Source organism: Nesoenas mayeri (genome assembly GCF_963082525.1).
Source record: "Nesoenas mayeri genome assembly, chromosome: 21".
NCBI classification, from domain to species: domain Eukaryota; kingdom Metazoa; phylum Chordata; class Aves; order Columbiformes; family Columbidae; genus Nesoenas; species Nesoenas mayeri.
The window spans coordinates 3990250-4016851 of NC_137571.1; the positions used below are offsets into that span (position 1 = coordinate 3990250).

The window sequence follows — 26602 nt, forward strand, 5'->3', positions numbered from 1 at the left end:
CACCGGGAAACGAGAGCGGCGAACCCCGCACAGCGCAACCGCTGCACCCCCGGCCTGTTGCCGTTGTAACCACAAGCGAACCAGGCAGAGAGGGTCCTTACAAAGCCTGGTTTGCTTTGTCCCCCCCGCCAGCTGCTGGAGGAAGAGATTTGCTCTTCAATAGAAAGTTGCACAGAACAAAATGCTCATTTTTCGCCTTTACCTTCGCAGAAAGGCTCAGACAAGAGGGGGCTGTTCTGCTGCTGGCGCTCAGCGGCAAAGGGGAACGGCACTAAGGTGAGGCTGGACCTGCAAAACCTCCGCCTGGCTCAGGCTTTGCTCATGGGTTGAGCCAATAGCCCAGGACCACATGTGGCCACCGTCACACCAGCCACCATCCAGCACCACAGCGTGGGACGGTGAACCCACCCGCAATCTGGGGTCTAACCTATACACAAGCAGGGATTTATATTATCTTTATAATATCAATTATAGCTCCCTAAACCAAACACCTGCAAGCTGGCCAGGCCCACCATGAAATCCGTATCAAGTAAAACACAACAGACCCCAACACTGCACCACTCACGACCTCCCAGTGCTGCTCGAGCTAATAAGACGGGTGACAGAAAACAGTGGTATTTACTCCGGGGCTCAGCACTGTTACGATATATTTTCCAGAGCTTCTGCCCTGCCTGGATGAAAAATATCCCGGCATAGTTTTCACGTAAAGCAATCTGCTTTGTGTACAGGCAGGGGAAGCGCTGCCGGGGAACGACTTGCCAGCCGGCACCGCGGCCACCATAAATGGCCACCATCGGTGGCCACCATAAATGGCCCCGCGGTGCGGCCACGAGCGGGGCAGTCAGAGGGATGGAGAACAATCATGAAAGCAGAAAAGCGTTTGGGTTGGAAAGGACCTTAAAGGAAAGGATGTTTTGCACTAGAGTGGGCTGCTCAGAGCCCCGTCCAACCCGGCCTTGGGATGGATCCCCATCCAGGGATGGCGCAGCCACCATTTCCCTTGGAAACTTGATCCATAGGGAAAAAAATGCACGGAGCAACGCCTTCAGCAAAATAAACTCTTGAAATAGACGTCTAAATATATATACAATCACATAGAAATATTTATATATATAAACAACGTAATTTTATATATATATAAATACATCCCTCCGCTGCACCACGACACTGGGGTCCCCCATTCCATCCCACTCAGTCTCACGCCGTTCTCCCCCTTTTTCCCCTTCCCTTCTGCCCTCCCTGGCGCATGTTCGGCACAACCAGTCATAGCAGGAAACCAGTAACGGCTGCAGCCGGTTTGGGGGTGACCCGTTGGGGTTCTGGGAAACACCCAGCCCCGGATGCAGCCACCATGGAAACCGCCCCACGTACCCAAAACACAAACAGCTCGTTTCAGATCCTTGCAAGGCAGCTTCTTCAGCAGCCTGGAAAGGTGGGGGGGAGAGGACACGCATCTCCCACCTGCACAGGAATTTGGGAATCAGGCATCTTCCCCCTAAACACGGGGATCCCCGCTTTGCAAGGCACCCCCATTTCATGGGGTGCCATGCTCAGTGTTTTCCATCCCTGTGCATCCCCAAAACAGTGTCACCACCATGGCTGCCCCCACTCCCCGCCACAACGTCCTGCCTGCGTTTTAGGGTACCCCACGGCACAGCTTTGGGGATGGGGCTCCCCCCCACACTCCATCACTCCGGCCGTGCCTCTCGCCTGGAGCTGAGTCACTCCCGGCTCCGGCCAAGCATTTCGTGGGGCCAACCCCCCCCCGCCATGCGCCTCCCTGGTGAGTAATGCTCAGCCGACACGGCCCCGCCGCGGCTGCCGGCTCCGGCATCTCCTTATATGACTGGGGACGCTGCTGGGCAGCGGCACACGGAGCCGGCATGGTCCGCACCTCCCCGGCACCGCCTGGGGCACCGCAGTACCCGGGCATCGCAGTGGGTGATGGCCCAAGGATGCTCCTGCATCCCGGGATGCTGCTCCATCCCCTGGGTGCTGGGGGCTCCCCGGAGGCCCCACAGGCTCCAGCCAGGGACACATGTTCCAGCCCGGGTGGTGGCAGCCAGGTGGCACTGTGGAAACGCCGAAATCGGTGTCACCGGATGGCGCTGGAGATGGGCAAGGGACACGCGATCCCAGGGTGGGGGAAAGGGCTTGTCCGGCAGCGGTGCTGAGTACGCACAAGCTCACGGCCGTGGGACAGGAGCCGGGTTTCCTGCCGTGCTTCCTTGTTCTGGTGGTTTTTCCTCCGTTCTGGGAGGGCAAATCTCGGTCACTTATGAGAATTGCCCAGGAGGGGAAGGAGACTCTGGGGTTTGGATTGGGGTAAATCACAGACACTCATCCCCCGCCACCCCCCAGGGACAGGTCCCACTCTGGAGTGTGACCAGGAGCCAACTTGGCTCTGGCACCCACAGGGACTGGATGGGGGACACGGTGCTCGAGCAAAACCACTGCACCCCCAACCCTGAGCCCGAGGAACAAGCCCACACCCGGGGGTTGTTTCCCCCCAACCCACAGCCTCTCCCCCTACAAAACCCAAAGCTTGGCTAAACCCTCGCGCAAACAGCAGACGGACAGACAGACAGCTCAGCAAGACGCATCCCTGGCTGCCGGGTGCACCCACACGTGCCGGCGCACCCCCTCCTGCCGGCAAGCACGGGCAGGGCCCGGCGGGGCGCGGGGGCTCACCCCACCCTGCCCGCGGCGCCGGAGCCATGGGAAAGCCAAGCGAGAACAAAGATGACGTTTCTTGTGAGCCGGGCTCTTAAAAAACAAGGTGGAACGCGGCAGGTGGCGGCTCCCGGCACTGCCCAGCGCATCCCCGTTGAGACGAGCTCCTCGGCTTCGGCTCAGAAACCTTCTCGTCTTGCCAATGAATCACCGCCCGTGCGTGTGCGGGCAGAGCCGCCGAGCCCTTCGCCATCCGGCGGGCCCCGGTGCCGGGCCCTGCCCGGGTGCCTCCGGCTCCTGGCAAAGCCGGCACATTCCCCACGTTAAACATTTCCTTCTGCCTTTCATCATCCCCGAGCGGCCGCGGCGCTGCCAAGAGGGACGGGGACGAGCCTGCCGGGTTCTATACCGGCCCCCTCAGCATCGCCGCCGAACCCCAGGGCTGAAAACGGTCTGAAAAATCAATGTTACAAAACCTCGCAGGCAGCAACACTGAAATAAACCTCCCAAATGCTGGGTTTTGTGCATATAGGGCTTTTGGCCCTGGAGAAGTGTTTGTGCAAGGGTTAAGGTTCCAAAGGTTCTTGCATGGAAAACGGGGACTCGAGCCAGGTTTCACCTGAAACAACCAGAGCAGCCCCATTCAGCACAGGGCTTGGGGGCTGTTCTGCACCAGCACCCCCCGTCCCGAGTACCGAGAGGGCAGCACAAGTGAATATTTAACTGCAAATCGCTGGGTAGAGGAGCCGCTCACGCTGCCAAAGGTCGGCTGGACGCCGCAAAACAAAGAGAGAGGGATGGGGGCTGCACTGGGGGAGCCTCAGACCCTCCGGCACCGCCAGCGGTAAAACCCGAGCTCCGAGGAACCGGGAAAGGAAGTGCTGAGGATAAGAGTGAAGATGTTCCCCTTTCCAGCAGCCGTCTGGGCACTAAAATAAGAATTATATCTTAAAAAAGGAAAAAAAAAGACTTCCCTTCTCAGGGCAGAGCTGCTGCCCCGCAGCCGGTGCTGCTTTGGGGTGGTGGGAACGTGGGACAGGTCCCTGAGGGCCACGTCTCTACCGGGAGATGGAGGCGGAGATGGTTGGAGGCTGGAAACAAACATCATCGCTGCCTGTTTCCATCCTGCAGAGCAAACAGCAGAGCTGGGCGGCCACCTGCTCCCGGCTTAAACATTCCCCAGCACTGCGGCGTTAACTCCTGCACCCGGGCAGGGAGAGCGGAAACCCCCCAGCACACCAGCAGTTGTGGGGTCTGCAGGAATGTGACACCCCGGACAAGGGGACCGACTCACCGGGGATGGACAGAGCCAACGGGAGGACCCAAAGCCTCAAGAAACTGCAAAATGACCCAAAAGGAGCGTGTTTCCCTCGGCAGCAGCAGCGGGGAGGTGGGCTCACCCCGAGCCCGCAGCGGGAAGAGCGGCTGGTTTCCCAGGACACCGGCACGGAGCTCCAGCCTCCTGTCCTTGCTGGGGTTTGCTTTTTGGTGCCCCGGATTCAGCACCTTCCCCAGGGTGTCCGCAGCCATCCCAGCTGCTCCCAGGGCAGGCAGGGTGACTCCCCTCCGTGTGTCCCCCAAAGTGACCCCAAACTCCTCTCCTCCCACAGCAGGACCCTTGTGCCCAGCCGGTGGCTTTGCCAATCCACGTGCATGATGCCATCCTAAACGCATCCTTCAGACCCTCCCCAACACGGCCCGGGCTCTGGGACCCTCCCTCTAGGCAGGAAGCCAAGCACGTCACGCTGAATAGGTGTTGAGGGTGATCTCACCGCTCCTTTCCCCGCACTAAAACCTCCGTCGAAGTGCCCGGCAGCCTCCCCAGGCGCCTGCCGAGGCCGCGGGCTTTGTGCTGACGCAGCAGCTCGGGCATTAGTTCATCGCTTCTCAGAAGCCTCCCCGGGTTTGTCACCCCTCCGAGGACGCTGGCAGGGAGCCGGACCGCGCTTGCTCATCGAGTGATGCCATTGAACTCGTGGCCATGTATCCCAGGCTCTGGGAAAGCCCCGAATCCCTCTGAGCTGGCATCAGCTCGGGGGCATCACCCTGCGAGGGGAGGGCAGGAGGGGACAGGGGATGAGACACGCAGCAAGCGGGTACCACGCCACAGCTAAAAACTGCATTTTGGGAGGCAGACAGCCAAGCAGCGAGGGCGGCTCACGATGCACCTGGGTAGGAGGGAGGAGATGAGGAGGAGGATGGCGGCGCGCAGGGAGAGGAAGAGCAGAAAACACTCCTGTGTTCGGGAGGGAGCAGCGGCGGCTCTGGGCGCCGGGGAAGGTTTGCTCGCACGCCCATGAGGACACGCACGTCCGCGCGCTTTCCCAGGGGCCTGTGCCGACACGGCGAGGTGGCACCGTTCCCAGGCAGAGGGAGGAGGAGGAGGAGGAGGAAGGTGATGCCATCTCTGGGTCCCTCCCTGCCCCTGCAGCCACGGGGAGAACGCCGCACACCTCCACGGAGCCGCCGTCACCGCGGCTGGGTCCACCATTCCCAGCACGCCCCGCCGGCACCGAGAAAATCGTGCAACAACAAACCAACAAACCCCCAAACAACAACAAAAACGAGCAACACCCAAAAAATCCCACCCTGAGATTTGTTGGAGGCGAGCAGCAGAGCCCTGCGCCTGAGAGCAGCCTGAGCCCTGGCCGCATCCTTCAGCCACACAGCACCAGTAAATGCCCCAAATCCTGGCAAAATCCCCCAAATGAAGACTGAGAGCCCAACCCTTCCCAAAGGAGCCAGATCCTGGCACAGCGGAGCCCCGAAGGGTTGAAGCCCCAACACTGGGATCATCACCAGCCGCTCTAGGCCAAGCTTTGCGCTTCCCACAGCTTAGGGAGCAGCAAAGCCGGGGGGCGGAGGGACCGGCCGGCATCAAAACCCCTTTTCTCCCGGCTAACAAAAGGCCTGGTGTCTCCGCAAAGAGGCTTGTTATTCCAGCGCCAAGCAAAGGCCGCTTGGCAGCGGGAGCCATAGGAAAACGTTAGGCTAGTGGGAACTGGCCGCGCTTTGTTTCGGGGCGCGCTGGGGCGCTGTGTTTGCACAGGCTCCGCGCAGCCGCTCGCGGGGGCGCCAGGGCTGGTTTGTCCCCGATCGGGGTCCTCAGTCACAACCGCGGTGACACCACCTGGCTGTGGATCCCCTCGCTCTGCTCCTTGCAAACGGTGATGCAAAAGAGCAAGAGGGGAGCTCACAGCCCCCATTTTTGCTGCCTCCAGCGCCCAAAATCAGCCCAGGGTTTGAGCCACCTCACCACACCGCAAACCCGCGGACAGCTGGGGGATTCACAGCCCCCCCAGCCCGCTGGGCACGGCAGACGTGCGAAGCCCCGTCTTAGCAATGGAGGTCAAAGAGAAGGAGGCGATTCCCTCGTTTTCCCCTGCGAGCGGAGGGCGGGTGAGCAACCTTGAGCCCTGATCTCATTAGGTGTCCCAAACTAAGCAGTGTGAAACCGGATTAACGCCGCGAAGGAGGCGGGTGAAGGGACGGCAGCCAGGTCCACCAGCCAGCCCCACCACCCAAGATTGGGGGTTCTGGTACTCCAAAAAGCACCCAGAGCTCCCTGCCCAGGGTCAGGATGTGGCCCCGGTCCCTCCTGGCTTGCCTAGAGTGTGAATGCTCCTGGGATCACACCCGGGGGTTTATTCACGGCTGCACCGCGATGCTGCAGCCCAGTTGCTGCCGGCTCCCGGCCGGGCTGGCCTTGGCATGCAGAGCAGAGAGGAATTTGGGATTAAAAAGAAGAAGGAAAAAAACCTAAACCAAACAGGGGAAGGCAGGAGCCTGAAACTTCTGTTCCCTAGAGACTCGCTCTCCTGCCGAGAAACTTAATCTCCATTAAAAACCAAGTGAAATAATCCAGTTGCTAACACCGCTCTGCAGCTCCGCTCGAGCGCCAGCAGCGGGTCTGCCGGGTGCCACCAGCCCAGCCAGATGCTCTCAGGAGGGTTCAGTTGGACCTTTCTGGAGCAAAAAACCATCTCTAGCAAGACAAGAGCTGTAAATCGCAGGGGACCCTTGGTTAGGGCACCCAGGAGAAGCACCCACCATTCCCCAGGAGGAACTGGCTGCGTCGCCCTCCCCGCACACAGGGAGACGGGGCCGGGAGAGCCGCACGCCAAAGGAACCGAAACCCGCCGGGGCCTCCGCCCGCGGTGGCCGGGCAGATGGTGGCCCCGGATCTCTTATCGCACCCGGACACCTTGGGCAGCCCCTTGGGGAAGTCGCCGTGTGACGGGACGAAAGCAAATGGTGACAGGAGGACACAAGGACAAGCTGCGGCACCACTGCCTCCCGCCCCGATCACCCTAAAACATCTAAAAATCCCTCTTTTTTAATAGCAGAAACCCAGCGGAGCCAGGCACATGAGCGCTGGAGAGGCAATAGGAACAAGCGCGGACACACTCGCGGCTGCTTGGCCATGGGGAAAATCTGAGCCCGGTTTCCCTGGGGAAAACACACGGCAGCAACAGGGTCAGATGAAACCAGGAGATTATCTGGTGTGCACGAGAGAAGGCTGAGAAGATGCTGGATTTTATCCGGCTGCCAAGTAAACAACAAACTCCTCAGAAAGTGAAACAAGCCGTCCTCGTGCTGCCGGTAAAATTAACCCGGCAATAAATTTGTAATCAAATGGGTTTCCTGAGCCAAGCCCAAGGCTCTTGTCACCCCCTGGCAGTGACAGTCGCTGCTCCGGGAAACTCGAGATGGAGATGGTGCGGAAAGGCTGGATCACCCCCAACCCAGCCCTGGGGCAGGGTCTGTCCCCGAGCTGCGTCCCTTGTCCCCCGCAGGGATCTGGCAGGTCCCCATCCCAGCGGGATGCTCTCCAAGGCCTTGGCGATGGATGTTGGCACCGCGCCGGGGTCAGGGGCCTGGACTTACAGGGGCATTTACATATGAAATGCGCCCAGCTCCAATATCCGCTGCTGCCTCCATCACCCTGGGGAGATGAATAAAGATTGAGGCGAGGGGGGAGAAAGGAGAAAATAAACCTCTCCAGCAATAAACCCTTCCTTTCCTCCAGCTTTGTCCAGCCCCGCAGCTCAAGGGCAGGCGGGATGGGGCTGCTTTTGGCGCTGAGGAGCACACCGCAAATGCCAAACCACGACGTGGCAGAGCTAATCGTGACTGCCTGCAAAGCCAGGCACCCATGCTGTGCTCAAACGCCACCAGGATGCACCCAGCAGTGCTAAAGGGTCAGTTGTGCCCTCTCAAAGAGCCGTCTTGTCCTCTCCGAGCATCTCCTGCCCCGGCTGCGATTTCCTCCAGCTCCCTGCCCACGCTGCTTTCTGCATTAAAGCCGCAAAGTGCTGCGGTAACACAGCTGGAGTCGGCATCACTACGGCTAGAGGCAGCAAAACAGAGCCACAACGGCAGATTTGGCTTCTTGGGGCCTCGCCACCCGCGATTTCGCGTTCCTGTTGCACGCTCACAAGAGCAGAAAGCGCCGCGAGCATCGGGGGAGCTCCCGGCTGGCTCTGGGCAGCACCTGGAGAGGGGCCGGCTGCCGGCTCAGCTCCTGCAGCCTGTCACCTTGTAAACACCATCCATAATGTCACCTCGGCTCCTCGCACCTCGTTCTCGCAGGCAGGAGAGGAATTTGCCAAGCTGCAGCTGGACACGGGGCCCAAAATCCCCTTACGTGAGCACGAGCGCCTTAGGAGCACCCCCAAAACGCAGAGTGGGGGTCACTGGCACCCATCTGTGCTCCAGCTGCCAAGGGGCTGCAGACAAGGGACAAGCACCCCAGCACAGCGCACGGCGACCGGGGGGGTGACTCGGGGGGCTCCTCTCCCATTGATCCCCAGCGCCAGCTGCAGCGAGGAGCAGGAAAAATTTATGACGGACACCGCGCCAGCATAAGCAAGTGAATTATATTACTCGCGGCCGCAATAAGTCAGGGCAGCTGTCAGCCCCAGCGCTGCGGGATTAACCCTTCACGTCAGGCACGGGAGGGCGGGGAGGCTGCCAGCCCCCGGGTGACAACTCCCTTGGCTCCCTGCTAAATTAAACATTGAATTGATTCACCTTTGTTAGACGGCGGGATCAGCTGGTGGAGCTCAGCCTGGCTGTAAAAAGGGGCGAGTCAATAGGAGGGTTATTAGATGACAGGCAACGGCATCCCGGGTGCCTTCTGCTTTGCTCTGCGCCTTCCGTCTAGATCCCGAGAGCTGTCTGCAGCAAGATGAGGCTGCCTGGGAATCCTGGAGCAAAATGCTCCTATGACAGCAGGGAGGGGAAAAGGAATAAAGAAATATAGGGGAATATAGAATAAAGACATATCGGGGGAAGCATCTCGTGCTGCAGCGGCAGGTAAACCGAGCTGCTGTGCCGGCGCCCGGGCTCGCTGCCGGCTCGGCGGGGACAACGGCCACCGGCCTCCGGCCACCTGCCAGGGGCCGGCCCAGCACGATCGAGTGTCCTCTCCGGGGACAGCGAGGGCAGAGCATCGGGAAAGAGTTTTGGAAAGAATAGGAGGGGAAAACAGCACCAATCTGCGCGCAGGTAGCACCGCACACCCACAGCCGGTGGGACCCACGCAGGGGAAAAGACCCTCAGAGCCGGATCAGCCCCCAGCCCGCGGAAACACCAGCCGGTTTCGTTCCTTTTCTCAGGATTTTGAGCTCAATTCTGTCTCCAGCTGTTCCCGAAGCCGCGGGCCCTGCCTTCCTGCCGGGGCTGGGTCAGCGCTGCCCCGGCGCTCCCTTTGTGCCCAGACACATCGCTCCAAACCCAAATAAAGGACAAAAGCGGGAAGTGAAGCGGAGCCGTGGAAAGCGCCGCCCCTCCCGCTGCCTCCGTGGGAAGCCGGCAGCTCCTCGGCATCCCGGGGGGACCCCATTCGCCTCCATCGCCCATCGATCGGTGGGACTCCGCCGGAGCCCCTCTCCGTGCCGCACATCCGCACCGCAGAGGGTGAGAAATACCTTTCAGGGTGCCGAGTCCATCCAGGAACTTCTTGTACTTCTCCAGGTTCATTTTGCAGCCCTGCTCCTCAGCTGGGTGGCATCGGGGCACCCACGAGCCCCAGTCACCGTCACCAGCGCCGCAGCTCTGCCGGCTTCCCCACCGTCGCCCTTTGACCACCGGCGAGCCTGGCCTTCGCGTTTCCTTATTTGATGAAGCGTATTAAAACCTCCCATGGCCGAGGCCACCCCCCTTTTTGCAAATGAGCCCAGCGCTCCCAGCAAGTGGCCCCGCACCACCGGCATCCCTTACCCCCCCTCCACACTGGGGCTTTCAGGGATTGTATGTCCCGGGGATATTTCCAGCGAGGAGGGAGTTGGGAGGAAGACACAATGCACAACAGGTTTTAAGACTGGCAAGGAGAAGATGTGGAAAATACAGCTGTGGTCCCCATCTCCGTGGGAAAAGCCACCCTGGTGGCTCTGACACTTGGGAGAAGGCACCAGAAAATTGCTGTAATGTGGTGGAAAACGGAGCCAGGTGACACAGTAGGTGACAGCAGCTCCCTCCCGTGCCCCCCGCTCGCCTCGCGGCGGCAGCGAGGCGCTTATAAAGCTGAAAAGGAGATTTACTCGTTTTAAAGGAATTTTTGGCAGTGGGAACCAGCCCAGCGTGATCTGAGGGGATCCGAGTGCTCACCCCGCTCATCGCTGCCCTTCGGCGGGACCTGCGTCCGCCCGGCACGTCCCAGGGCTTCTGTCAAATCAGATAATAAATAATATCATCAGCAGGAGTGTCGAAATACACTTGTCATGGGGCCGGATCTTGTTTTCCCTGTATCAACCCACTGCCTCTCCAGAAAGATCCCAGCTAATTGAGCAAGACCCACCGCACGCTGCAGGATCTGCCCGTTCGGGCTTTGGCGGAGCCGGCACCTCCCGGCACACCCGCATGGTGTTGGAGAGAAACCAGAGCGAGGACGTGCTGCACAAGCCAAATCACCCCCCGAAAAGAGGGACAGGAGCTCCCCAGGTCTTGGTGGGGTGAGGAGATTCCCCTTGTATCCACGCACGAATCCCCAGATAATTCACTGTGTGCCGAGGGAGCAAATCCACCCGTTCCCCGAGCAAGCCCCCCATTAATAAAACCAGTTTGCACATCCTCTGGAGAGAGGCACAAAGCCCCCAGCTCTGCAGACAGACGGACACCTCTCGGGGGACTGACGCACACCAGGGGTATCGCTTTCCTTCGCCAGCGGAGCAAATCCCACCGGCCAGTTGCCGCTTGTGCCCCCGACAGCTGCCGGACCACGAACCAGGAGCCAAAACCGCTCCGGGAGCTGCGAGGGGGAAACGAGGCAGGTGGTGAAGTGCCCCCCACGCTCCAATTACACCCACAGTGAGGCTTGGGGGGATGGAGGTGACACCCAGAGGACCTGTTGCCATTGAAGGAGCTGCCCCTGGGGGCTGTGGCACCGCAGCAGCCGAGGCAGGTGGCCATTTGTCCCGGCAAGACGGAGCCGATGTGGCCACCCTGAGTGGCCACGTGGAACTGCCCGGTTGTGCCAGACTCTGCCGAGGACCGACATGCACGGACAGAGGGAACTGACACGCAGGGACGGAGGGGACCGATGCGCAGGGATGGGGGACCGGTCGGCGGTGGCGGTGACATCCCTGCATCCCCAGCACAGCGAGGCCGCTCCGCCAGACATCCCCCCCGCGCTCGCCGGCGCAGCCGGGAGCAGAATGGAGTTGTTGCGGGAAGCCAAGTTGTCACCACTAAAAATAGCACAATGGAATTTTCCTCTAAAGAAAAAGAAAACAAAAAAAATCATGCTTCTTGCTGACAAAGGGGCTGCAAGAAGGAAGCGAGGAACAGCCCCGCGGAGGGGACGCGGGGGACACTGTCCCCTTCTCCTCCATCCCCTGCGCCAGGAGCCGGAGCAGAGCCCAGCACAGGGAGCTAACAGTGCTGGAACACCCCCCTTTATTTATCCCCAGCAAAGGGGAGAGAGACCAGACACCAGCACAGTAAACAGGCACCTTCTCCAAAACCCAGCCAAGCCCTGGCCCCCCCAGCACCCACCACAGTCACCCCGGCTCCCCCTCCCCGCCGGGAACAGCAGGAATTCCGGCACAGGGAGGATCGCTCCAGCTGGCTCCATCAGCACAACGGGGCTGGGGGGCCGGGGGGAGCCCCTAGATCCCGGCACAGCCACCGCGCACCCGGCCCAGGCATCTCCCAGCCCGGCAACCGCCCTCCGCGGCAAGAACGAGAGGCATCCCAAACAGCCGGCGAGGATGAAATATCTGCACGTGCAGCGTCTGGAGCCGCCTGCAAGAAAACCTCCTGCGCCGTGGCTGTCACCCGGGGGGGTTCGCTCCTCAACGCGCACACCAGTGGGGGGACAGCGGGGGACCACGCTGCCCTTCCCCACCATCATTGTCACCAGCGCAGAGGCCATCACACCATGCCAAGGACATCGGCGTGTGACCCATGGCAACAGCAGGACCAAGCCTGTGGTGCGGGACACATTTATTTTAGGAGAGCCCCACCAGCACGGCTGCACCATCAGCACCCCAGCGGGGACACGGCCATGGCCACGGCCACACCAGCTGTCCCCAGCACCACTTGTAGCGATCCTCATATAAAGCAAACAGTGCCCGAATTAGGGAGGTGGTGCAGGGGCTGCTAATTGGTGCTAACGAGCTGGCGGGGAAGCTGCTGGCAGCATGGGCAGCGTGGGATGGCCGGGCTGGGGACACAGCTGGGCTGGGGACACGGCCGGGCCTCGCTCCGCATGGGAAGGAGTCGCTCCTGCTGGATAGTTTTACCAGGACGGCTCTTGTAGCAAAACCACCCAAGGTCAAGGTGAATCTCACCGCCACGGGAGCCCTCGTATACAGTTTCCTGCAGGGAAAAATAAACTGCTGGCAAAAGCATTTCTCAAAGGCCACCATGGACCTGAATAGTGATTAACAAAGACCCGGACAGAAGTTACACCCAGATTTGACACAACCAGAAGTTGGCACAAACATCCCACTGGGATGAAGCAGAGAAGCAGCGAGCGCTGCGGAGCGGGACAGGGCAGAGCAGCTCGGTCCCCAACGCTGCCAGGAGCCAAGGTGGGTGAGAGCAGAGGGTGCAAGACGAGCAGACCCGTGCAGGTGCTGTAGAGGTGCATAACGCAGCACCCATCACCGGCGGGAGGCTGGCAAAGCTCCACTGCATCGCTAACACATATTCAGGGCAGGGAGAGCAGCGCGGGCACAGCGCCGGCCCCGCCGGCCGGCTTGGGCTTAGCGGAGAAAAACAGAGTCTAACAGGAAATGAAAAATGGAAATGCAGCATGTCACGCACAGGGAAACAACAGAAAGGATGATTGCGCGCTGGCGGTGCCCGGCCCGCCACCCTGAACCCACTGATCCAGATCGCTGATAAACAGGGGGTGACGGGGGACACTCCCGGTGCTGCAGGGACCGGGCACAAGCACAAGACACAGACCGACTTGTTTCACTGGTACCGATGGCCCCAGCTCCACCAGCACCGTCAGAGCGGCTGACAGGTGCTGCCCACCCGCTGGGACCAGCATCCTGCTTCTTGCCCAAAATCTCCCAAACCATCTTGCCCAGCAGCCCTCCCCACATCCTCCGTTCCAGGAATCGCCGGGCTTATCTGACCCGGCGGCATCTCAGATCACATCCCAGGACTCGTTTCACCACGGCCGCAGCCAGACACGCGCCAAATCTGGTCACCCGCCCGCCCAGCCCCACCGCACATCTCGGGAAGCCGATGTGGAGGATCCCCCTCCCCGGCCCCCAAGCCGGGTGGGATCCATCCAGACGCACAAAAACCCACGACGTGAGCTTGGAAATGAAATTTCCTAGCTTAATGACACAGGCATCCACCATGCTTTGCAAACGTTGCCGTGCACGGGACCTCCTTGGTTTCCCTCTGCAAGCTGGAGCCTGTTTGAACCCCCAAACCCCAGCAGCGGGCCCAGCCCCCCCAGACAAAGGCTGAGCCGAGATGTTCAATCTGGAGCTTCCAGCAAGACTCTGGAATGAGGGGTTGGAAGGAGAAGGGAGAGATGCTGCAAGCCTGGCCGTCGGGATGCAGGACAGGGGACCACACACAGGATGCAGGGGACAAAAGCCACCAGGAAGCCGCTCTCTTGCCTGTGCCGGTGAGCTCAGCACTCCACCACCATCCCCTGCTCTCCCATCAGTGGCTCCACCGGTTCCCTCCCCACCCGCGGACTGGGACGGGAAAGGTGTGAGCAACCAGCTGGGGTGCGGAGAGGAGCCGGTTTGTGGGTCCTGCCCATGGATTTGTGAGGGTTGGCTCTACACCACCACGCTGGGGACACTTGCGGGTGACGGCCACCAGCAGCCCCACAAATCAGGGCTCCCACCGTGGCGCGGCTCAGGGCCAGCTGCCGGCCCCATCCCAAACGTGCCGCGGCACCCACGGCTGCGCCGCCTCGCCCCGCGGGCAGCGATTGCCTCATCCGCCATGGAAAACGCAGCCGGTGCTGCCAGCACCCATCCATGGCACAGAGCTTCCCGAGGCACGGACACCCTGATCCGCAGAGGGGAGCGGGGAAGGGCTGGGTCTGAGCTCGGGGAGCGCGGTCCCCCGTCAATGCGGGTGGCCCGAGGGGACATCGCTGTCCCCATGCCCCCCGGGGAGCGGAGCCCGCAGCAGGCAGCCCTGCCCATGCTCCAGCACAGGCAACCAGAGGCTGCTCATGGAAACCATCTCTGGGGAATATTAATGAGAATGTATTTGTGCTCCTGCCCGGGGAAGCGATGGATTCAAAGTGACACCGCCTTCAAACAGGAGCTGCCGTGATGCGCAAGGCTGAGCGGTCACAAATCCCACCCCGGGTGCTGGGCCCGCTCCCCAGCACCCCCTGACTTGCCCTCAGCCTCGGGTGGGATCCAAGTGCCCCCCACACCCTTCTTCCAGGGCTCCCCCAGCCGAGCAGAGCCCCAAGAACAGCCACAGCGCGTCCCAGCACTGCGCGGTGCGTCCTCCCAGCTGCCCCACGTCTGTCTGTCCTGCGTCTGTCTCAGCCCTCGGGCTGCAGCCGGCGGAGAAACACTGCCCCGTGCAGGAACCAGCTCGGCCGCAGCTCCCAGCTCCTCTGTGCAGGACATGGAGCGAAAAATGGCTTTATCCCAGCACAAAGCAGCTTCTTCACACCCACCTGGAGCTCCGGTGCAGCTTCTCCCTGCACGAGACAGGAGAAACTGGAAACTGAAACCCTCCCGCTGCCTGCACAGCCTGGATTTGTCCCTTTTAGGTGCATATAAAAGGGACTTACCACCCTGGTATTCAAACAACGGTGTTAAGACACTTTACATTCAAACAAAACCTCTTTTTCTACTTCCCGCTGGGAGGTTTCGTGCCGCTGGCATCCGCCGCGGTGCGTCCAGAGCAGTCTAAACTTAGCTGACACAAACGAGATGAGCCTGGAAAGGAGGTTGGCCAGAAACCAGCAGACGGAGGTCAAAGACGCCGGGCTGGCCCTGCAGCGTGAGCCGGGAAGGAAAAGGCTCCGACAGGAACGCACGTTGAGAACAGGAGCAAGAGAACAGCACGAGCAGGGCGCGGAGAGCAGATCAAAGCTTCCCGGTGCTCACCAGCACCTGGACTGGGGAGGCACCGCGGCACAGCCACCGTGCACCCAGCACCCCGGGGTGCATCGGATCCACATCCAAATGAAAAAAGCAGCAGCCTGGTTCATGAGCGGGGCGCCAGGACAACGGCAATCGCAAATGCTCCCACTGGTTTTGTGATGGGGGATGCCGGCGGGACGCCGGGGGACACATGTGCCGCTCGGCAAGGCCAGCCCAGCGCTCGGGATGACGGTGGCTCCGGCGTGGAGGCAGCAGAAAGGTGGATCCTCTCACCTGAAAAACTACCAACTTCACTTCCCCGTTGGCCAAAACAAACACGGGCCAAACGGCACCTTCCACCGCCGTTCCACTTGGGACACGCAGGTCTGGCCACTCCTGGGGATGGCCCAAGGCTCCTTCTTGAGCCCCCGCGCTCTCTGCTTTCCAGGGAAGCACCCGCAGCAAAGAGTCTTCAAGCCCTGATACCCCAGCATTGGGTCCAGACACCTCTAGTTGTTTTTCTTACAGCAGAAAACAACTTAAAAACAGAAGTTTCTTCCCACTGCCAGGAAGGCTCCAGCCCCATGAGGAGGGTCCAATGTGCTCCGGTTCACTTATACAAGGGTCTCGCAGCTTTCCTGCTCACCCCAGGTCTCCTCCAGCCCCTGGGAAGGTTGTTCCCTCCCTACCAGGCTTGGGTCAGGAGGACAAGGTGACAATGACCCTGTTCCGTCCCAGTTCAAACACGCCGGGCCACGTGCCGGGCACCGCGGCGCAGGCAGAGCCAGCTCGGGGGGCGGGAAAGGGCATGTGGGGCACCACAGCTCCAGGTTTCCACCCCCACCGCGAAAAGAGTTAATTATCAAGAAGAAAGCATTTCACTGACATTGATTAGTTAATGTTTACAGCGCTCTGAGCAGGGGAAGCGTGACCCGTGCTCTGAGCAGTGCTGCCCGCACCCCCAAAGCCGCATCCCTTTGCTCAACCACCCCCAGGACCGGGGTGCAGCACCCAGTGCCCCCGCAGCGCCCACGGCGCCCATCAAAGCCCGGCACCGCAGCGATGCGGCACACCTACCTACCGGTGCCTACGGTGGGTGGTTATTTGCTAAAGAAAGAAACCACGGGGATCTGGTGGTGGGTTAACCCCTGCTCGTCGGAGAACGGCAGGGTCGGCACTCGCTGCGCCGCGTTCCTTCTTGTGCCACCAACGTCCCTGTCCCCACACCTGCGTCTTGCTCAATGGTGCAGGCCCTGCTGCTCAGATTGGGATTTTTAGGTTGTTTTCTATTAGAAACAGAGCAGAGCTGCCTAATAGAAACGCAGGGAGGCATTTGCAATTGTGGGTTCGGCAGCACCGAGCGCCCACAAGCCAGTGGCAGGTCCTGGATGCGGCGGGTCTGAGGTGGCCACCAACCCCATGCATCTCCCCAGCAGTCACATTTGGGTGAAAACTCTTCATTTTTGGCAGGATTAAGAGGGGGAGGGGACGAGGCAAAGGAAAACTTGTTCCGGACAGGAAAACCCAAAGCGATCGCAGGAGCTGCGGTGGGGAAAGCAGAGACAACACCACCAGTGCGGAGCGCAGAAACCCAAACCGGGGGCTCCCACCCAGCCCCCCCAGCACGGGTGGGATGTCCTGGGAGGGGCGAGGAGCCAGGAAGGGGTTGAAGTTGAAGAAAAGCTTTTATATGGTATAAACACACACTTCCCTACACCAAACAAGTACCACAAACAAGATCAACCACCACCCAGCAGGGTATTTCCAATGGACTCCCAGCTTTCTACCATAACCTGCTGCAGAAATTAGGTATTCCCAAAAGAATTCCTCCTTGCCGGGTGAAGCCGGCTGCTCCACGAAGGCACCCACAGCCCCAGCTGGACCGGTATGGTCAAGCACTATAATTTCATTCGCTTTTTTGGAACAAAGCAAAACCGATGCAAACGACAGCCTTTTCCGCGTCAGCCGCTGGCACCCGCCGCACCGTTTCCTCCGCGTCTCCACACTGAGCCCAATTACATCAAAGAGGCTTTTTTTATTATTAATAAAAGTTTGTCAAGTGCTTGGACGAGCCCGAGTCACGTTACCCAGCGCTTTTCCAAGGCGCCCGGAGAGGGTTTTATTCCCCGCTGCCTGCGCGTTGCTCCCACCTCTGGGAGGTTTGAGTGGCACCCCGTGAACCGGGGAGCCGGGAATCCATTATTTCCCTCTCTCTACAGGCAGAAAGGAAAAGGAAACGGGCGCCGCGAGCGCCTGGCTCCGCTCGCCTGGGCCATCCGTGTTTTAAAGAGACTTGGCCGCTAAACTTACAAAACAGAGCGCGAGGAGCCCCGTGGGGCTGCAATCTGGGCTCCAGGACAAGTCTAGCTCTGCAGCAGGGAGAAAATAATAATAAGAAGAATGGAAAAGCACACAGCTCCCACTGACATCAAAACTGCACACTCACTGCCGGTACCGGCACCGGCACAGCTGCTGGCACGGTGGCCTGAGGAATGTGTTGGCCCCTTGTCCTCACCTGGTTTGGGGACAGGGAGCTCAGCCCCACAGGGGCTACAGGGACACCAGGGATGGGGGACAGTGGGTCCCCACGTACCATGTAAGGGCACGGGAATGATGGGTGTCGTGGTGCTGGGAGGGGTAAGATGCAGCACTGGGAACACCATGCAAGGCACATAGGGACCCTTGGAACCCCACGCAAGGGGAGACACAGGGACCCTTGGAACCCCACGCAAGGGGGGACACTGGGATGCCGGGAACCCCACGCAAGGGGGGACACAGGGACCCTCGGAACCCCACGCAAGGGGGGACACAGGGACCCTCGGAACCCCACGCAAGGGGGGACACAGGGACCCTTGGAACCCCATGCAAAGATGCTGAGCCCCCCAGCAGCCCACGCAGGGGACACAGGGACCTGGGGACCCTGAGAAACCCACGCAGAGATGCTGAGTCCCCGGGCAACCCACGCAGGGGACACAGGGACCCCAGACAGGGGACAGCTGGGCCGCTCATCCCTTGGGCATCTCACACAGTTGAGACCCGGGGATGCTGAGACCCCGGGCACCACATCCAGGGGACAACCCGGACACTGTCCCTTCGGGCAACCCATCCAGGGGACACTGGGGACACTCGGACCCCGGGCACCCCACGCAGGGACGCTGAGCTCCCCTGGGCACCCCACGCAGGGATGCTGAGCTCCCCGCAGACGCCCCCATCTCCCCGTTCACGGGCACTGGGCCGGCGCCGTCTCAACCCCCGCGGGGCGGCCCCGCCGCGCTCCAGGCCCCACGCCGGGCCCCGCCGGTCGCGGTACCTTTGTAGCGCTCCAGCACGTCCTCGTAGGCCTGGACGAACTCCTTCTCCTGGTTGCTGTCGGCCGGGAGCAGCCCCGGCACGTACCCGGCCATGGCGGCCCTTTGTGCCGCGGTGCAGCTGCCGGCGCGGCGGCCAGGGCCGGTCTGAGCCCCCTGCGCTTCCGCCCGCGCCGCCGCCCGACCGCCGGCCCCGCCCACTCCGCTGGACACGCCCACTTCGTCGGGCCCGCCCACGCCATTGGTCACGCCCATGTGGCCACGCCTCTTTACACATGCTCCGCCCATTGCTCGGTGCTCCGCCCGTTTAATAGACCACGCCCCTTCGCACCCGCCCCCGGCCCCGCTGCGACCCCTGGCGGCGGCGCAGGGCAGCACCGGGTGGGAGGGGCGGGGGCACCGAGAGGGGACAGCGGGAGGGGACAGCTGGAGGGGACACCGTCCCAGCAGCATCACCGCCCCCCAGCACCGCGCTGCCTCCCAGGGCCCCCCAGTGGCAACCAGTGCCCCTCATTGCATCCCAGTGCACCTGGAGTGGTGCAGTCCAGTGCATTCCAGTGCAACAAGGACATCACCTCCCGCTGCTCCCAGTACAACCAAAGCGCTGCATCCTACTGCATCCCAGTGCATCCCAGCATCTCCCAGTGCAACAAGGGCATGACCTCCCAGTGCAAACCAGTGACCTCAGCGCTGCAGCCCAGTGCATCCCGCTGCAACACGGACATTGCCTCCTGCTGCTCCCAGTACAACCAAAGCACTGCATCCCATCACATCCCAGTGCATCCCATTGCATCCCAGTGCATCCCAGTACCTCCCAGTGCACCCAGTGCACTCTCTGCAACCAAAGCGCTGCATCTCACTGTGCCTAGAGCACCGCATCCCAGTGCATCCCAGTGCATCCCAGTGCATCCCAGTGCCCCCAATCTGGGGAGCATCTCAGCTGCCCCCAGCCCCACTCCTGCCCTACTCTGGTTCTGCAAAACCTCCTTTATTCCAGGCTGGGTTTTGTGGGGGGATTTATCCCCAGGTGCGTATTCCCAGCTCAGGCTCCTGCCTATGGGTCTCGTGGCTCGAGGTCTGTCCCCACTGTCACCGGGTGCCACGGCTCTTGTCCCCACAGCAGGGACAGAACCAGGGTGTTGGAGATGGTGTAGCAAGAGCCCAGTCCCTCAGCATTGCTTTGGGGGGCTGTGGGGGAACGAGAAGCCCCTTAGTATCACCTGGGGAGTTTTGAGTTCCTACCAAGCCATTGGGGGGCAAACAGCTGTTAGAGGGACACAAGGGTGACTGTCCCCAGGCCAGGGGACACCCCAGTGCCCCCAACACCCACAGGACACCCCCATACCACGATCCAAGGCTGGAACCAGCCCCCCCCCAGGCTGCCCTGTGCTCCCAGCCCCCTCCTCGGGCAAATCCCGGCCTTTTTTGGCCTTTGCAAGATGTTGCTTTTCCACCCCGGCTGCGCCGTTCCCATGGCAACTGGAGGACCAGGCTCCGCCAGCTGGATAACCATGGCAACGAGAAAAGCCCCATCCCGCTCAGCCCAGACACCAGGTGTCTCCCCACCGTCACCCAGGGGCTCCCCAAACCTTCCAGCGACACCCCCGGGTTCTGGAGGCTGCACCCCAAATCCCTCTGGGGATGGTGTAGGGGCCATGGGCAGCAACCACCATCATCATCCTCATCCTCCTCCTCCTGCAGCCCTTGGCTTGGGGGATTGACAGAAAACACCCCCCTCACCCCAGCTTCAGAGCCATCTCCCCTTCACCACAGTGCCTTAATTAGGAAAAGTAATTAACATCGCAACGAGCGCCGGTGCCCGGCTGCATCCTCCGTGGGGAGGAGGGTTTGAATGCGGGTGAGTGCGGTGGCCTCGTGGCGGGACTGCCATTGACCCCAGCGGTGCCAGCGCAGGGCAGGTGGCCTTGGGTGGCAGAGCATCGGCCGAGCAGAGCATCGACCGGGCACAGCCCCAGGGGATGCAGCTCCCCTGTCCCTGCCCGCAAAGCCGCGCTGTGCAGAGCCCTGCGGAGCTGCCGGCGCTCACAACATCCGTCTGACCCAAAAACGCGTTCCCAGGGAAAGAAATCTGCCCCGGCCAGCTGGCACCTCCTGGTTCCTCCCTGGGCACTGTCAACGCTGCTCTGTCCCCGAAAACGGGGGGTTTGCTGCTCCAAGGCAGCGCAAGGAGGTTTGTTCCCACGTCCCCGCGGTGGCTCCGCTCCCCCAAGGCGCAGCCGCTGCCAGCGCCGCTGCTGAGGCTCCCGAGTGACAAAGGGACTCCCAGGAGCCTTTTCAAACAGCCTTGGAAAGCCCCCGCGACGTCTCCCCCATCACCCCTCGCACCCTCATCCCCGCTGGCCCCTCGCACCCCAACATCACCCCAGCACCCCGTGCCCCCTGGCAGGACCGAGTGCAAACAGGTTCAGGATGAAAGAGCCTTTTCTCCCCAAAGCAGCCCCCCCAGCCACCACCCTGACCCTCCGCCAAGCTGCTGGAACCACACGGAGCGACACAGGACCAAGGGCCAGACTCTGACCCCACCATGTCCCACTCAATCCCCCCCAGGTCGTCGCCTTCCAGGGAGGTGCCAGCAAAGCCGGGAGCAGCTCCAGAGGCTGCGGGGACCCTGCCCAGCACCGGAGGTACCAGGGGTCAGGGACAGTGCACAGCGCCATGTCCCAGCCCCCCCGTGCCATGGGACATTTCACCATCCCTGGTCCCAAATGCTATGGCGGGGATGGGCACCGGGGCAGCCAGCGCGCTGCAGACAGTCCCGCTGAATAATGCAAGGATCCAAATCAATATTTCAGCTCATTTTCAAACCCGGTGACACAAAACTGTCTCCAAACTCTTCTTCTCCCCAGCTCAGCACCGTCTAGCTGCACCTCGCGAGTTATTTTTAATGGGGAAGCTGTGTGAGGCTGGATTTTGTGACATCCCCCTGCCTTTAATCACGGGCTGGATCCAACCAGCGTGACAAGAAACGCTCGACATCCCGAAAAACACAGCGGAGGAGATGGCCCCGAGGCGCAGGAGGGTGCTCAGCACCCAGCAGGATGGGGCTTGAGCGGTGATGGGTATGGGGGACTCTGGTACCCCAACCATCACCCAACCTCGGTGGTGCTGGTGTTTGGGGCAGATCCAGGCGCAACCGGAGCATTTCCCGCCCCCAGCCCCCGCCAGCGCCTTTTCCAGAACCATCATTTGAATCAACTGGTTCTTCCTGCCGCAAATCGCCCGCGAGCGGAGCCGGGATGGCAAAAACCGCCCGAGCGGCACCACAGCACAGCCAGAGACACGCACACGGGGCAGGAGCGCGGGCAGCCAGCATCCCGCTGCACCTCCTGTCCCGCTGGCGCGTGCAGACGCGCGGGGTCCCCCTGCTCCCCAGTGTTCCCAGTCTGAGTCCCCACAGCACTGGGGACAGGCAGGGACAGACAGGGGATGGCAGGGGATGGCAGGAGCAGGCAGGAGATGGCAGGGACAGGCAGGGGTTGGCAGGGGCTGGCAGGGACAGGCAGGGACAGGCAGGGGCTGGCAGGGGATGGCGGGGGCTGGCAGGGACAGGGACAGGCAGTGGTTGGCAGGAGATGGCAGGAGCAGGCAGGGGATGGCAGGGAAAGGCAGGTGCAGGCAGGGGCCGGCAGGGGCTGGCAGGGACAGGCAGGGGCTGGCAGGGGATGGCAGGGGCTGGCAGGGACAGGGACAGGCAGGGGCAGGCAGGGGCAGGGACAGGCAGGGACAGGCAGGGGCTGGCAGGGGTTGGCAGGGGCTGGAAGGGACAAGCAGGGGCTGGCAGGGGCTGGCAGGGGCTGGCAGGGCAGAGCGGGCACTGGGGAGCTCACTGCCCTCCAAGACACCTCCATCAGCGAGATGAAAGCCGGGCCCCAGGGTTCCCTTGGGGCAGCAGCCGGGACCAGCCCGGGCAGGGCTCAGTGGGGCCCCCGGCACAGCCCCAAATCCCTGTTTGCTCTGGCAGGAGCAGATCAAAGGCCCCCGGGGCACAGGGAGAAGAGGCCCGACCCTGGCAGTCACAGATCAAAGCCCCCGACGGCTGTTTGTCCCTGGTGAAGAAGCAAATCCCAGCCCTCCTGCTGGGGCCACCACCTTGAGTGAAGCTCCTCCATCCTCCACCCTCCATTCTCCACCCTCCATTCTCCATCCTCCCTCCCCAGTGTCACCAGAACAGAGTCCCCATCAACCAGAGCTTGGAGAAGGAGCCACCAGCCTCGGTGGCTCCATCCCTGTCTTTGTTTCTCATTCCCGCCCCCATCCCTTCCCCCGGGGCGTGACAGCAGCCAGCGGGCACGGCGGTGGCAGTGCAGGCAATGGGACACACGGGGCAGTGTCCCCTCCACGACGCGATGGGCACCACCGAAGCGAAGGAGCAGCCCCGGCTCCATCAGACGGGTGGGAATCACAAACCTCCCAGGGCAAATTCCTCCCTGGAGTCTGGCCAAGCGCATTGTTCCACCAAGGAGCCATCTAGTCCTTAATTAGACATTTTAATGTCACCCAAGCCCAGCCTTGGAGATGCCCAGTCATCCCTTAACCCCAATGTGCTGAGAACAAACAGCTCGCAGGGAGCCCTGCCCAGATGGGACAAAGCCATCGCGGAGCCAAACCCCATATCCATCCTTCCCCTCCCCATCCCACCCATCCCCAGCTCCCTGGGGAGCTGCAGGGGACAGCGACAGCCCTGTGATGGCCCTGGTCAGCACAGTGGGAGCCCCCCAGCCCCATCCTCGGGGGGTCCCACCGCACAACAAGGCACTGCCTTACCTGCCACCCTGACGACAGCCCTCTCAGCTGGGTCCAGCACCGAGTCCTGGCTCTTCCGCTTCCTCTGCTCGTGGAGGGGTAAATTCCAGGGCAAGGTGTCCCCGGGGGGGCAGGGGGAGAGGCTGCCCGAGCGCTCGCTGCGGTAGGAGCGCTCGCTCCGGCATGACCGCTCGCTCCGGCACGAGCGCTCGCTGAGGGTCTCCTCGTCGGAGGACGACATGGCCCAGGGCGCGGGCAGGAGCGCGGGCAGGACGTCTCCACGGGCAGCAGCCTGCAGGAGGAACGAACAGCGTGTGACGTTGGGGCCACCAACCGTGGTTCCCTCTCCGCTGGGGGTGCTGGGGGTGATGGAGAAGGGACCATCGCACCACCATGTCCCTGCCCTCACGTCTGTGCCCGAGCACCCTCGTGGGTGGGTGAATCGGCCCTCCTGGAGCTCCCAAATGCTGCCTCAGTTTCCCCCTTGTTGATCTGGGGCTCCCAGGGACAGGGACAGTGGCACGGCCACCCCTCTACCAGTCACCCCACGCTGACATCGCTGGCACCATCTCACTCCCACAAAGCAAAGTCCAAGCTTTTGGGTTCGATTTCTTTGTGCTCAGTACAAGAAGAAGCCATCAGATCGGCACTGCCCTTTGTACCTGCGGGGCGTTTTTCCCCTCTCAGAAAGGGAACAGCTTTAAAAATCCTATTAATCATGGCAGGGGAAAATGGTAGGGCTTTCTGGAGCACGCGGGGAGTGAGCTGTGCCGCGTACACACGCTGGGCAAATAAGCACCTTGCATGAGACATATTTAAAATCATTCTCATTGTGTCCTCTAGCTCGACCAGGGAAAATGCACATGAAATGACTGAGACTCCTACAACCGATGTGCCGCGGCAGAGGAGCCGCCTCCATTGCGCGGAGCCTTTCCTTATTATCAGCATTTAATCAGCAAAACAGGAACAAAGAGACCCAAAAAAACATTGCAAGAAAGGGAGAAAGGATTCCATGAGTCATTCACCCCCCAGTGAAAAGCTGCAAAATAATGAACCGCGGCCCAAACCCGCGTCTCCCCCGGCAGCCCCGACGCCTGCACCGGGGGTTCATCCCCGGTTTTGGGGTGTGGGGCCGGGGGGGTTCGGTGCCCGGGGGCTGCGGCGCGGACGGGGAGGCAGCAGGTGCGGGATGGGGCGGGCAGGGCTCTGCGGGGCACACGGGGCCGGTCTGGCCCCCCCGTTCCTGGCCCCCCCCGGGCCGCATCCTCCGGTGCCCGCAGCCCCAAGCCGGCCCCGCGGCCGCTGCTCCCGCTCCCGGTGCATCCGCGTTCCCGTCCGCCGCCTTCATCCCCGCTGCATCCCCGGCTCCTGCCGCTCCCGCTCCATCCCCCGCTCAGCTCCTGCCCATCCCCGCTCCATCCGCCGCCTTTCCCCGCTGCGCCCCCCCTGCCCGCAGCCCCGGCCCCGCTCACCCCCCGCTCCCGCTCTCGGCCGCTCCGCGCGGGCAGGACGCGGCGCTCCCGGTCCCGCAGCCGCTCCCGGCCCCGCGCTCCCGGTTCCGCGCCTGCCGGCCCCGCCGTGCGCTCCCGGTCCCGCCGCTCCCGCCGCCGCGGCGCCTCCCCCGGCCCGGCCCTGCCCACCGGGGCGGCACGGAGCGGCGGGGGGGTCCCGGCCGCCTCCCGCCCCGCGCTGCTCCGGGGAACCGGCCCTGGCGGCCGCCTCTGAGCCGGCTCAACCTGGCACCCGCCACCCCGGGCATCCCCCCCCCGACATGGGGTCCCCCCGACCCGCCCTGTGCCCTCAACCTGCCCGCACTCCCCAGGACACCCCAACGGCTGCTGCCGCCCCCGGCTGCCTCTATCCTGGCCTGCACCCCCATTGCACAGAGGGTCCCCCCAAACCTTCCAGCAGCTCCCCACACAGCCCCCTCGGGCACCCCGTTCCTCCCCCCAACACCCCTCTCCATCCTATCCTCCAGTCCCTCCAGGCCCCGGATAATTAGAGCACCCATCGATCGGGGCCAGCAAATGTTGCGGGAGTACAGCGGGAGGACTCGAACAGGACACAGGGGGATGTGAGCGGGAACAGGCATGGAAAGGGCCAGAGAGCTGCACTGGAAAAGCCATGGGGTGTCCAGGGCCTCACCTGGGGGGCAGCGAAGCATCCCAGCCCCAGCCGAACTGGTCCCAGCAGCAGCTGTGGCGCAGGCAGGGTCACCAGCAGCAGCCCCAAGGGGTGGCTGAGCTGCAGGACAATCCCGGCCGCTCCGCAGGAGTGAAGCCGGATAAACCGCTCCGGCTGACGGCAGATCCAGACGCCCCGCACCGACGGCGGGTCCCGGCGAGCAGCGGTGCCGTGACACGGCCCCGGGCCAGCGCGGCTGCTCCCACGGCGCCGTCTCGCACGGTCGGGCCAAGCCTGTCGCCCCAGTCCCTCGGGGGTCTCGGCGCGGCCGGTTGCCCCATGGGCATCTCTCCCCAGCAAGTTTTCAGATCTCATCCCAACAGGTCCCTCTGCTTCTCTGCGGCTGTTTCCCCAAGTACCTGCAGCGAGGGGGTGGGACGGGGGAGGACGCAGCTGGGGTGTGGTGGTGACACATGGCTCCCGGACACTTGGGATGTGGCTGTAGAAGGGCACGTGTCACCCCGCAGCCCTGCCCGGATTCAGGGATGGGGAGAGCAGCGCAGGAGGAAGAACGCGGCCAAAACCCCGAGGGGTGGATGCACTGGTGGGATGTATGGAGCCCATAGATGCAGCAGCCAAGGCCTCACAGACATGAGCACCGGCTGGTGACAAGGACATGAGCTCCCCAGGACCCACCGTGGCCAGGCCAGGTTGAACAAAGTGTACACCGGAAAATCATGTCGTCATAGGCCAGCACCAGTCCCGCCACCCCGGCAGCACGTTCTCTGTGCTCCCCCCATGCAGCCATTGTGCTCAAGTGGCGGCTCGGGGTCCCAGCACCATGAGACACCCCAAAATCGACGAGAGCCCGGGAGCAGGGAGGGCTCATCCCGCCCGAGCCGGTGGCCTCGGGTGCATGGGGAGGCAGAACGAGCACGAAGAGCTAGACGCAGCTTGTGCCGTTCCCAAAGCTCCCGGACGGGTTGGGCGGCTCAGCTGCGTGTTTGCGACGTTCAGAGGCCCCGGTTGACAGCACCGTGACCCCGGGCACGGTGATCGCGCTGCGGTGATCCGGCCACGGCTCCCCCGGCTCCCGCCGCACACCGGGGCGACGGGCGCGACACCCCCGGCTGTCCCCGCTCCCCCCATTTGCCCTCAGGGTGTGACACACGCTCCACCGGCTGCAGCGCTGGCTTT

The 26602-nt window shown here is 62.3% G+C and overlaps 2 protein-coding genes across 6 annotated transcripts in view; one reads left to right on the plus strand and one right to left on the minus strand.

Annotated features, from left to right (window-relative positions):
• MACF1 (microtubule actin crosslinking factor 1) overlaps positions 1-18692 on the minus strand; it is a 130719-nt gene extending 112027 nt beyond the window's left edge. For all 5 annotated transcript variants that reach the window (XM_080357750.1, XM_080357753.1, XM_080357751.1 and 2 more), the window contains exon 1: positions 18520-18692. In XM_080357750.1, the coding sequence (XP_080213876.1) occupies positions 18520-18613 (94 nt within the window). In that variant the 5' untranslated portion in view covers positions 18614-18692. The remainder of the gene's footprint in view (positions 1-18519) is intronic.
• AK2 (adenylate kinase 2) overlaps positions 1-26602 on the plus strand; it is a 116784-nt gene that overhangs the window by 71982 nt on the left and 18200 nt on the right. The window lies entirely within an intron of this gene.